Below are 10,566 nucleotides of genomic sequence, written 5' to 3'. Positions count from 1 at the left end.
GTGGAGGTGTAAAAGCATACAATGTATAGATGGGCGGAGATACAGACGACGACAGCGTGGAGGAAGGGAAGGGAAGGGGGGCACACATGCTACGGGACGACGTTTGCGATAGGGATGTTAGAGGAGAGGAAAGGAAAGGATGTCAAAGGAAAGGATATTAAAGGAAAGGAAAGGAAAGGATGTCAAAGAAAAGAGAAGGAAAGGAAAGGAGAGGAAAGGACGTTAAAGGATACCAAAGGACAGGAAAGGAAAGGAAAGGATGTCAAAGGAAAGGAAAGGAAAGGAAAGGAAAGGAAAGGATGCTAAAGGAGAGGAAAGAGGAGGGAGAGAGAGATGGCAAACAACAACTGAAGAGGTCGGGCGGATAAATTATACTAGTCTGCTCTGAATGAAGAAGTAAAGTCGAAACACAGCCGCAGTGATGGTCCGGTCGCGCGCACCGGACAGCCTCCCCGCGGCGGCAGGAGAAACGCGTGCTGGTACAGATGGGTGGATGCTGCTACGATGCGGAATGGACTCCATTTCGATCGTCCGGTGCTCGAGGGACGCCCGGATCCCAAAGGAAAAAAGATTGTGGAAGGAAAAGCTCGTGGACTCATCCGTCCGACGTGATCGAACCCTCGGTATGGATCGATCGAAACCGGCCGCATGTCGCATTCTAGAAGAAACACTGGTTGTATCTTTGCTCTCCGAATGCCCCCGTACCTCCTTCTTTGCTGCCCCCCACGCCCACTCCTGACACCTCCTGCTACTCTAAACCTATGATCTCTTACAGGATCAAACACTTCGACTTCTTTCCGTCCCCGTGATGCTTGCCCTTTTTGGAAAGCAGTGCTGAGCGTGTAGCGTGCTCAAAAACCTCCCTCACTCCCTCATTCGTCTTCGCCGAACACTCTAGATAGTGTCGTGCACCAATCTTCTTCTTCACCTCCTCACCCTATAGACATGCATGTCAGTTATCATGTTCTTTGTGGATATATAACAGCTGCTTCTAGCGACCGGCTGTGCGGGAGGTTCGAGGTACAGTATGCTTTCGAGCGGGTTTCTCTCCAGTCTTTTGAGAAACTTACCTGCTCTGGGGTCACAGGCTTCTGAGACGTCTTGTGCAACTCCTCAATCGTCTTCTGGTCATACCGAAGATCTTTCTTACATCCTACGAGGATGATCGGGAGACCTTGGCAGAAATGCAGCACCTCGGATATCCACTGTGTAAACAATTCTATCAGTGTTTCGTTCTCTTCGATAGCCGTAGGGCGATGTCAAAGCACATTCTGTGTCGGGAGGTGCCTCGTACCTTCTCCTGCACGTTATCCAGTGAGTCGGGCGAGTCGACGGCGAAGCAAATGAGAATGACGTGGCTATCGGGGTACGAGAGTGGACGGAGACGGTCATAATCTTCTTGTCCTGCCGTATCCCATAAGGCTAATTCGACGTGCTTCCCGTCGACCTCGACATCGGCAACGTAGTTTTCAAAGACCGTGGGAACGTATACCTATAGCGGAGATGTCAGTGCTGTAGCTAGGGGGAGGCAGTCGGAAGGGTCGACATGGGGCGATGCTCAGTTGGTGCTGGCAAGTGTAGAAGCTCGCGTGACGCGGGGCATGGGATACTGGGAATGCTGACCTCTGGGAAGGTGCCCTTGGAGAAGACGCTGATGAAGAAGGCCGAAGTCAGCAAGCCGTATGCAGGGCGGGGTCGTGTGCGATGGTGACAGCGGAAAGGGAGACACTTACATTAGGAGACAGGTCTTTCCGCAGGCACCGTCGCCAACGATGACGAGCTTGCGTCGGATTTCAGCCATGCTGTACGGGTGTACACGTCAGCAAGACCGGCCTTGCTTGGATGAGAGGCAAGAAGTGTAGCAATATATACTGCGCAGATGAAAATGGGTGGGAGTTGAGATGGAGAGGGGTGTTAAATGGTGGAGGTGGTTGTTGAGCGAGGCAGGTTTGATGTTTGGTGAGAAGGACGTACTTGTCAAACGACGCAGGCTTAGTGCTTGCGGGAGGTAGGTTGTGGTGCGCACTCCCTATGCAGTGGTTGTGTTTTGACGACAAGGACAAATAGAAATTGAAGGAGTTCAAGTGGTAGAAGTAGAAGTAGAAGTAAAAGTAGAAGCAGAAGAGAGTGCTCGTGTGATGTATGTATGTAAGGTAGTTTCTGGGGGATGTGATGTGATGTTGTTGGACGATGGGAAGTAAAGTCTTGAGGCTAATCGCAGGCTCGAGGCGGTTATCTTGTGTAGGTGGGTTTCCTAAGCTACTTTACTTTACTTTACTTTACTTACTTTAGTTTAAAACGAAGTAAGCTGCTGATTGATTGATTGATTGATTGATTCGTTGGTTGCGGCCTAGGCAACGGCGTGACCTTTCTCATAAGGCTAAGCTTAGCATTATTCCTATCCCCCCCCCCAAGTCCCCCTTCACTAGTTACTTCACAGTGGCAATAAAAAGGGAGCTTCCTATCACTTTTCTTTTTCTGCCTAAGACACTACATCCGACTCGATCACTTCTGATAATACCTAAGATGTTTCTCGGTTTGTCTAGAGTACATTGAAAACTTGAGAGACCTTGTCTGGCTGACAGGCATCGAGTTCAGTGGCGCATATCAAATCCGGATTCGTATTCCCCGGCGTTAGGCTCGGCCGATGTAGAGGCCCCTTTTGTGATATGGACGAGCCTTCTTCGCCTTTTCTCATACCGATGGAGGTACTTCTGCTTCACTATGATAGCTTCACGGTCGGAGCTGACGCCCCAGGGTAATTAAATGTGAATCCTCCAAGTAAGATGGACTGCATCGAGCGATTAGTGTATTCAGACACGCAATTCATCATCAACAATAAAAATGGTATGCAACAAGCAAGTCTATGTGACTCCCAGCCATCACTCGCTGGAGGGTACAGCAGCCACGATGAAACAGTTGTAATCCCTGCGCCTGTGCTGTGCTCCTTCCCCATGGAAGCCAGCTTGATGTGTGAATCCGTCCAGCATCCCAACAGCAATGGGTATATTTCCTCCGAAAAGAATGACCGACATTATGAAACAAGTTGAAACAAGATCGAGGTGACATGTGCATCATGATACAGCCGTCAGTGATTCACTCTCCGTAATCGCTCGCCCAACCCCTCCCCAGCTCCCCTTCCCAGCCATTATTGGTCGAGTATGCCGTGCCAGGCCCACTCACATAGCCAGCTTCCTCGGCCTCATCAAAGTATTCCCCACCGCTACTGGCATCAAAGCTACTCCGACCACTAATCTCTCCTTCGTCACCAGCTCCAGGCTGACCTAGTTGATCCCACTGCAGACCCTGCAAAGCCGGGTACTGCAACAACAGTGCAGCGGGGAGAGCAAAGCCACCGTTCTGGTTGCCGTTCATAGGTGGCTGAGGCGCCATACCACCAACTTGCATGCTCTGGTTCATCATCTGCTCGTCGAATACACGCTGTCGCTCCATCGCCTCTTCATCTAGCAATGGCTTGATGCAGACTCTGCCGGCTTCGCTTCGGAAATGCCTGCCGAGAGCGTCCGCACGAGCAAATCTTCTGCCGCATCCCCAGCTGCCGCCTGTGCCAAGCTCACCACGGCAAACAAATTTCTTCTCTCCGCTGTGCAACCCCTCGTGCCTTTTGCGATCATGTTGACGAGCGAAAGCCTTGCCACAGACTGTGCATACGAATGGTCGCTCGTCCGTATGAGTGCGAAGATGCGATCGGAGATTGTAAGCACGAGTAAACTTCTTGGGGCAGAGGGTGCATTGGAACGTGGCAGGATGTTTTTGAATCCGCTTTTCCGTTCCAGAAGCCGGTGGTCGACTGGGGTCGGCCAGCTCGAGGATGTAATCACGATTCGGGATCGAAGAGGTCGACGAGCGGCGAGACGGTGATCTAGGTGCGGGCGAAGATTCTCTGGAGCTGGAAACGCTAGGGGAATAACCCATGTCATATGGCGAGAGAGATCGATGTCGTTGATCGATGTGTGAGTCGGTGGAGCCCAAGGTCGATTGCGAAGAGCTGGGAGTCGCTGGGCGTGAATATAGGTTGGTATCTGATTTGGCACGCATGCGCCCTTTTCGACCTGGTTCGTTGTTAGTAGGTGGGGTCAAGAGTGGAACAGGGCGAAAGTCACCTCTGTCCGGAGGACTCAATGCATCCATGTCAGACTGCTCATATCTTGGAGGCTCGAAGCTTTGCTGGCGTGTCGTGGGTGCATATTCAACGTTGATCTCGGGTGGTACCATTTGAGCAGCCTGACCCATGTCGTTCGAACCTAGTCTCTCTTCGTGTTGGAATGGGGGAAAGGTTTCTGCTTGATTGTTGGTGTACAACTCCGATCCAGGACCTCCATTGAAGTTGTTATTTGCCTGGGACAAAGGCATGAAGTTATTTTCTTGGGCAAGTCCCATTCCAGGCTGAGGGGACATGCGTGGTGACACAAAAGGGCTATGTCTCGGACTATTCCTCTGCTGCTGTGGTTCTGACAGGGTAAATGACTCGATGCCTAGGCCTCCTTGGTAAAGCTGTTCGTCCTGCTGGGGGTTCAACATTGGCGATGGGTTCTGGTCGAAAGTGTCGAAAGTATCTTGCTGTGCCATGTAAGGTGAAGGTGCAACGGAAGATGAAACATCGGAATGCTCTGATGGAGCCCTCCGGTGGTTCTGGAATTGCGATCCTGTGAGCATTCCCGACCATTCTGCCGATTGGTGCCCGTTCGTGAAGGCAGCGGATGGATCCAGCGAAGCATGTCGAGAATGATGTGGAGACCATTGCTGGCCTTGATTCGTAATTGGGGAAGCTGGTCCTGATGAATGTGCATCTGGCGGCATGAGGCTCGGCGGAGTTGGGTTCATGATTTGCGGTGAGGAAATATTACTCATTATGTCTGCCGGGTTTATGTGGTTCTGCTGGGGCGGGTCCAATTGAGGGTCTAGTATGAAGCTGTGTTCGTAGGACTGTTCCTGCTTCACGCCGAAGTCTTGTTGGCGGTAGTCGGACAGATTGGCTCCCAGTCCAAGCGGATCTGATTGATATGACTGACCCTCTTGTCGACCGTTGATGTGTGAAGAGTCTTGCCCAAAACTTTGATCTAGACCATTTTGCTGATATGACTGCTCAAACCTCTGATCACCGAAATCGTTGCTGGGTAGCACGTGTTGTTGAAATTGCGGTTGCAGAGCAGACCCATTCATATATGAGGGAGACAAGCCGTACTGTAGACCAGTCCCAGCTGTAGTGGAGAGGTTCGAGTCGAAAGCCTGAGACGTGAAGTTTGTAGAAGTGGTTGGGAGGCCTGAAGGCGATGATTGGTTATGACGATTTTGTGGCGATGGAGAATGTCTTATACGGGGGTCAGACTGGCGCCCGGCCGACAATGACCTCCCACGGTGTTGTTGTGTTTCCATCATGTTTGACGAGGTTCCTATATGCTTTTATTAGGTCGAAAATGCGCTCGGTTGAACCAGCTATCCCGTGCTCAATAGGCTGCGGAGTCCAGCCTTGAGACGATGTAGGGCGCTCTTGAAGATCTGCTCCAGTACGCTCGAGAGCGATGATGTTGTGTCTTGGGGCTGTGCAAGGGTAGTCGGTGCGAGTCCTCCTGACAAGAGGAGGAACGCTGAGCAATGCCTCCTTTGCTCGCCTCTTGGATGGGGGCGAACAGTCGGCGATCGGCGTCTGTTTCAGGCAGAAACAGTGTTTCGAGCGGGATCGACCGTTGTTGTGTGTCTCTATTGGGGCCTCGAGGGATGTTTTCTCCGCTTCTAGAAGCTGACTCCGAATGGAATGCGCATTGAGATTTGACGGTAGCGAGCGATCTTGTGGACAAGTAGTTTTGTAGATATCAGGACGTAGCCTTGTGTGTTGATATGATGGATATTATTGGGTAGGCAGGAATACTCTTGTATTCAGGCGCTCCGCAAGGTAGAATAGAGAAGGTTTACACCAAACGATTATGATGCAGTGACGGAGTTCGAAGCGTTAGGGTCGAGTGGAGACCATACAGGTAACACGCTGTTATGAGAGCAGGATCGTGGAACGCTATTCGGTCAACATGAATGTGTTAGCACAGAAGTCTGAAAAGGGTAAGAGTGGATATCAGAGTCTAAGCCCTGAGGCTGCGCAAAATATGAGATCGGGCAAGTAGAGGCTCCACACCTAAAGTAACTCTTTTCGCTACCGGCTGAAGTTGGTGGATTGGTCTGGGGTATGGGCGTGTATGGGCTATCGATTGTGGGGGGGGGAAGGGGGAAGTCGGGGGGTGACGGTGCGCTTGTCGGCGAATTAATACGATGGATATGTGGGCGAGTACTTTAGTAGTCTGATGTTGGAGACGAGGGTTCTGGAATGAAGATGAAGATGAAGATATAGATGATGCGACAAGCCAGGAATAGAACAGATCTTGTTTGGTACGACACTTCTCTCAATCCTCTCCTGAGGTCCAAAATCCCGGCGTCTAAAGCAAAGTACAAGATTACGGGCTAAACCTTAAGGAGTTAGGAGGCAGAGGAAGCCTGCATTGCCTTACCTAGCGCGAAATAATGGATAAGATACGAGTATTCCACTTTCATACCAATCTTTCCCCTCTGATGCGGTAGAAGGGCGTTAGAAGCATGCTAGACGGCAGTAGCTGACTACAAGTACTTGGATAACTCAAGCGCTCAGCCTCCTTGTTGCCTCCTGTTCTTAACCTCAACTTGCTGTTTCATCTCCCTCTCCTATGCTGCGGACCCGCTGCCTGAGCACAGCCCCGCCCGATCATGCTCGCTGGCTCTGTGAGGCAGACAATCAGGACTTGCTCGCGTCGCCGTGAACAGGTAAGACACAACGTAAATGATGATGTGATTTTGGGATTCGATTGAAAATTGGAGACTGATGACATACATGTACTCTATATTCACACGCTCGCTGACATTGCTGCCAATAGTATCCCATAGGTCCTCCCCCGTATGTCAATTTGCCCGATAAAATTTTCCCTAGATAATCCACATGAACAAAAGTAGTATTGCATCCTGCGAAGAATGCCTCGAACGCCTTATTCTTTCTCCTTTCCTTTTCCCTTATCAAAATCCTCCACTCCATCACCTGCCTCTTTGACCTCGGCGCTGAAAGTGCTTTCATCGTCGCCATCAGGCCCCCGGTTGACCACCCGTAGCTTTTCTTTTGGCACTGTGAACATCACCTGCACCACCCTTCTCTCCACGGCAGATTCAACGTCCCATTCTTCGTCATTGCCATCCTGCTCATGTTCACCACTTTTACCTCCCTGCTCGCCGACATCCCAGTCCCTCGCACCTTGTCTTCTCTGCCACAGCATAGCGCCTGTGCTGGCTGCTCGCCGAGGCAGCCCACCTTCCGAGAAAACGCGCTTGGTTGGCGAAGACGAGTTGCTTGTGTTGTTCTCAGGCGACGTCGAAGCGCTTCGATCTAGTCCAGAAAACGCGCGACGTACACTCCCCATCCAACCCCTTGCTCGACTATGACTTCTTGTTGGGGATGGTCCTCCGGAGTCCGTATAGTCGCCAAGCAATGCCTCGCCCTCTGATTGCAGTTGAGGGAAAGACGGGCCTGCGGTGGTCAAATTGTCGGAAACAGCAGTCCGCCGTAAAACTGGGTCGAGGGTCAAGGACCGAGACCGCCGATGCTCAGGACTGTAACGTTGTGGTGCGCTTTGTAGGTGATCTGATGGTGTGGTATCATTCGTGGAGCGGTAAGCAGTCGTGCTGAACAGCGCCGCCGAGCGCTGTGATAGGCTCCTGCTCAAATTTCCGACCGAGTTCTGCATCGAATAAGACGACAAGCCAGACCGGGAAGATTGGTCACTAAGCGTTGAAGATGTTCGATCGTTCTTTTCAGGCGAGAGGCGGCCCACTTGAGAGTGCATCATTGCATTCGCAACTGTCCAGTCAGACACCCAGTTGCGGACTTCATGCTCTCTGTCCTGCGGTGACTGTGGTGAGGGTGTTCGTGAACTACCCACTGGGTCATGGAAAGGGTCAAGAACTGGAACGTGGCTTAGCACGTTATGACCGTCTCTTTGCATCATTTCGTTGTCTCCCGACTGCGTTCCGCCGATGAGTCCTTCATCATACTCATCGCGCTCATCAATTGGGTGGATGGTACTGAATCCGGGAGTCTGTCGTCCATCCTCATACCGTGGTGCGGGCTGATATGTTCCTCGAGAGTATAGAGACCTTCGCAAACCTCGTGTAGGACTTGGGATCTCGAAGAGTAGGCCTGTCCTCTCTGCGTTAGGCTCGCTACGGCCAGATCCATTGGAATATCCGCCAGGACCAAGCGGCCGTGGCTGCGGCTCTCGTGACATTCGATTGTCTTCTGCAAAATCCACAGTCGTCATTTCACGTGGCCTGGCTGGAGTAGGGCTAGAGCCATCATTATACAAGCTAATTCCATGGGCACCAGCTGACAGATGGCGCAACTCATCTTCCCGTGCATCTCTGCGACGTTTCAATCGACGACTGTACCAGAAATACACAGCGACAATGATAATGATCGCCAAGATGCCGAGAGTGAGTCCAGCTCCTAGTCCAGCTCTCCTCGAAGCAGCATTCGAGTTAGCGGCGGCGCTGTTAGAAGAACCATTGCTAGTCGCAATTTTGGGATGAGCATAGCTTGTGATCCATGTGCTTGATGTTGTGTTGAAAAAGTATGTGTTGGCGCTTGCTGAAGGGTCCGCCCGTTTCCTCTTCGAGCCACTGGAGGCCGGAATCTGATATCCTCCAACAATCATCATGACATCACCTGGGAGCATCGTGGCACCATGACCATATATTCCTGTTCCATCAGCAAGACCTGGTCCAGTTTGGCTTGGTACGCTCCACTGCCAGTCGCCGCTCCCACCATATCCTTGCCCAAGTTCGAGGACTGCCAATTGCGGATCTGCTAGGTTTGTCACATCTCCTACCCATCCGCCAAAAAGAATGACTCTCTTTCCATCTGAGGTGAGTAGGGCTGTATGACCGGATCTCGGGTCGACCGCGGTCATATCTCTAGCCGCGAGGTCTGTATTGGGGGCATCTGTTGGTGATTCTATAGGCAAGAAGCTCCAGCTTTGTTCGGGCATTGAAAAGAGCGCCACTTGGGACATATTGATGAAGGCTGCTTGCGTATGACCTCCAAGCAGGACGAAGTTCTGATTCTGAGATTGGGTACTACTGTCGTTCCCTGTATTGAAGAAGGTTGGCATGAGTGGGGTAATGGTGAACCCAGCCTCTGCAATTGGTGGCCCTCTGCTTGACGTGATACCAAGATAATACGTTGAAGCCAGGGGAGAATCGGGTTGTATGGTCAACATGCTGCTGGAATAGTATGCCGCTTGTGTCCAATCATCTGCTGTTGAGATAGTCGAATTGGGGCACATCCCTCCAAAGATGTACATCTCAGAGGTGGCATTGACCGTACTGGAGAAGGCCAGAGCTGCCGCCAGATAGTTCGCGCCGTCCAGCACATTATTACCACTCACTCCTCCTATTGATAGATCGAGCTCTTTCCATGTTCCGTTGAGGTTCGAGCTTTCGCTTGTAGGAGTGAACTGCCAGAACGTTGACCCCTCCGCTGCATCACTGCAATTGCCAGAATACGCCAATATATTCCCTTTATCGTCAATTGTTGGTGTGTAGGCACTTTGGGGTCCATCTAGGAAAGGGAGCGTTGGAGAGACGGTTGAGCAGGGCAAATTTGTAGCGCCGAGCGTGCTCGTTGTATTCAGCGCGAGTAGCTGGGAATTGGGGGAGCCTGGTGTACCAGGTTGAAAAATGTATATTATATCGTCCGAGGTGGGCGAAGACAAGATCCTTGTAGGGTTGTAGGGAAAGGTTGCCATTATAGGCCCAAGAAATGCTGCAGCACCGAGTGCCGGTGTTTTTTTCACCTAGGCATGCTCCTTTGCTCTTCAATGCATTGTCATTGCCGGATGCTTTTTGAGATTCGAATTGATGGGAGCAAGTATGGACGTCTGTTGAAGCTAATCACTGAGAGAGAGGGGTCACTTGTTGATGCTGACAGAATGGCTGAAAATAAATAGAGGGGCGCCAAGATGAGGAGGAAGGATCTCAAGGAACGTGGCAGGTCGCAGCAGGGCAATGCCAACATTCGTTCGAGGCCAACCTGCAGCATGCAGAGCTAATGCAAGTCATCAGTCCAGATCCATGGGTCACGGTGATGCATGATTCGCCGATTAAACGTGGGCGTACCGCGTTTGTTTACGTCTCCGGGTTGCTTGGGCTACCATGTTCAGCCCCATCACTTGCGCTAGCTAAAAGCAGGGGTGCCTCGGCTCGTTCGGGTGTGCGCTCAATGTTCGCATTATGATAGTGAAGAGAACGACATTAAGAAGTCATGATACATTGTTGTTAGTGGTGATAATGCCAGGGCAAGGTTCATGAAAGACCTGTTGTGATGCCGAGGTGACTCTCATGTCTTTTTTAAGATTGTCTATTTTAGGCTCGGACCCTTCATGTACATGTTCATATACGAGTAGAAATTCATTCGACGTGATGGACGGAAATTTTCTGGAACGACCATGCTTCACCCTATATCTACTTTATGCATGTCTC

At 51.2% G+C, this 10,566-nt stretch overlaps 3 protein-coding genes across 3 annotated transcripts; all 3 read right to left on the bottom strand.

The window, feature by feature from the left end:
- Positions 1-769: 769 nt before the first annotated feature.
- On the bottom strand, positions 770-1,801 carry HO133_010557 (uncharacterized protein; the record flags this gene model as incomplete). The annotated part of the gene is made up of 5 exons (XM_037301409.1): positions 770-937; positions 1,071-1,205; positions 1,295-1,492; positions 1,624-1,651; positions 1,734-1,801. 5 exons carry the CDS (start codon positions 1,799-1,801, stop codon positions 770-772), a joined length of 597 nt encoding a protein of 198 aa, XP_037153043.1.
- Positions 1,802-3,096: 1,295 nt separating this feature from the next.
- Positions 3,097-5,400, bottom strand: HO133_010556 (uncharacterized protein; the record flags this gene model as incomplete). The annotated part of the gene is made up of 1 exon (XM_037301408.1): positions 3,097-5,400. The coding sequence occupies one exon, from the start codon at positions 5,398-5,400 to the stop codon at positions 3,097-3,099; it is 2,304 nt and encodes a 767-aa protein (XP_037153042.1).
- Positions 5,401-7,025: 1,625 nt separating this feature from the next.
- On the bottom strand, positions 7,026-9,833 carry HO133_010555 (uncharacterized protein; the record flags this gene model as incomplete). The annotated part of the gene is made up of 1 exon (XM_037301407.1): positions 7,026-9,833. One exon carries the CDS (start codon positions 9,831-9,833, stop codon positions 7,026-7,028), a length of 2,808 nt encoding a protein of 935 aa, XP_037153041.1.
- Between the last annotated feature and the right edge of the window lie 733 nt (positions 9,834-10,566).

Source organism: Letharia lupina, assembly GCF_014066315.1.
Source record: "Letharia lupina isolate WasteWater1 chromosome Unknown contig_9, whole genome shotgun sequence".
Lineage (NCBI taxonomy): Eukaryota > Fungi > Ascomycota > Lecanoromycetes > Lecanorales > Parmeliaceae > Letharia > Letharia lupina.
Note: the sequence above shows the minus strand (reverse complement) of the source record. Positions and strands in the feature narration are given on the sequence as shown.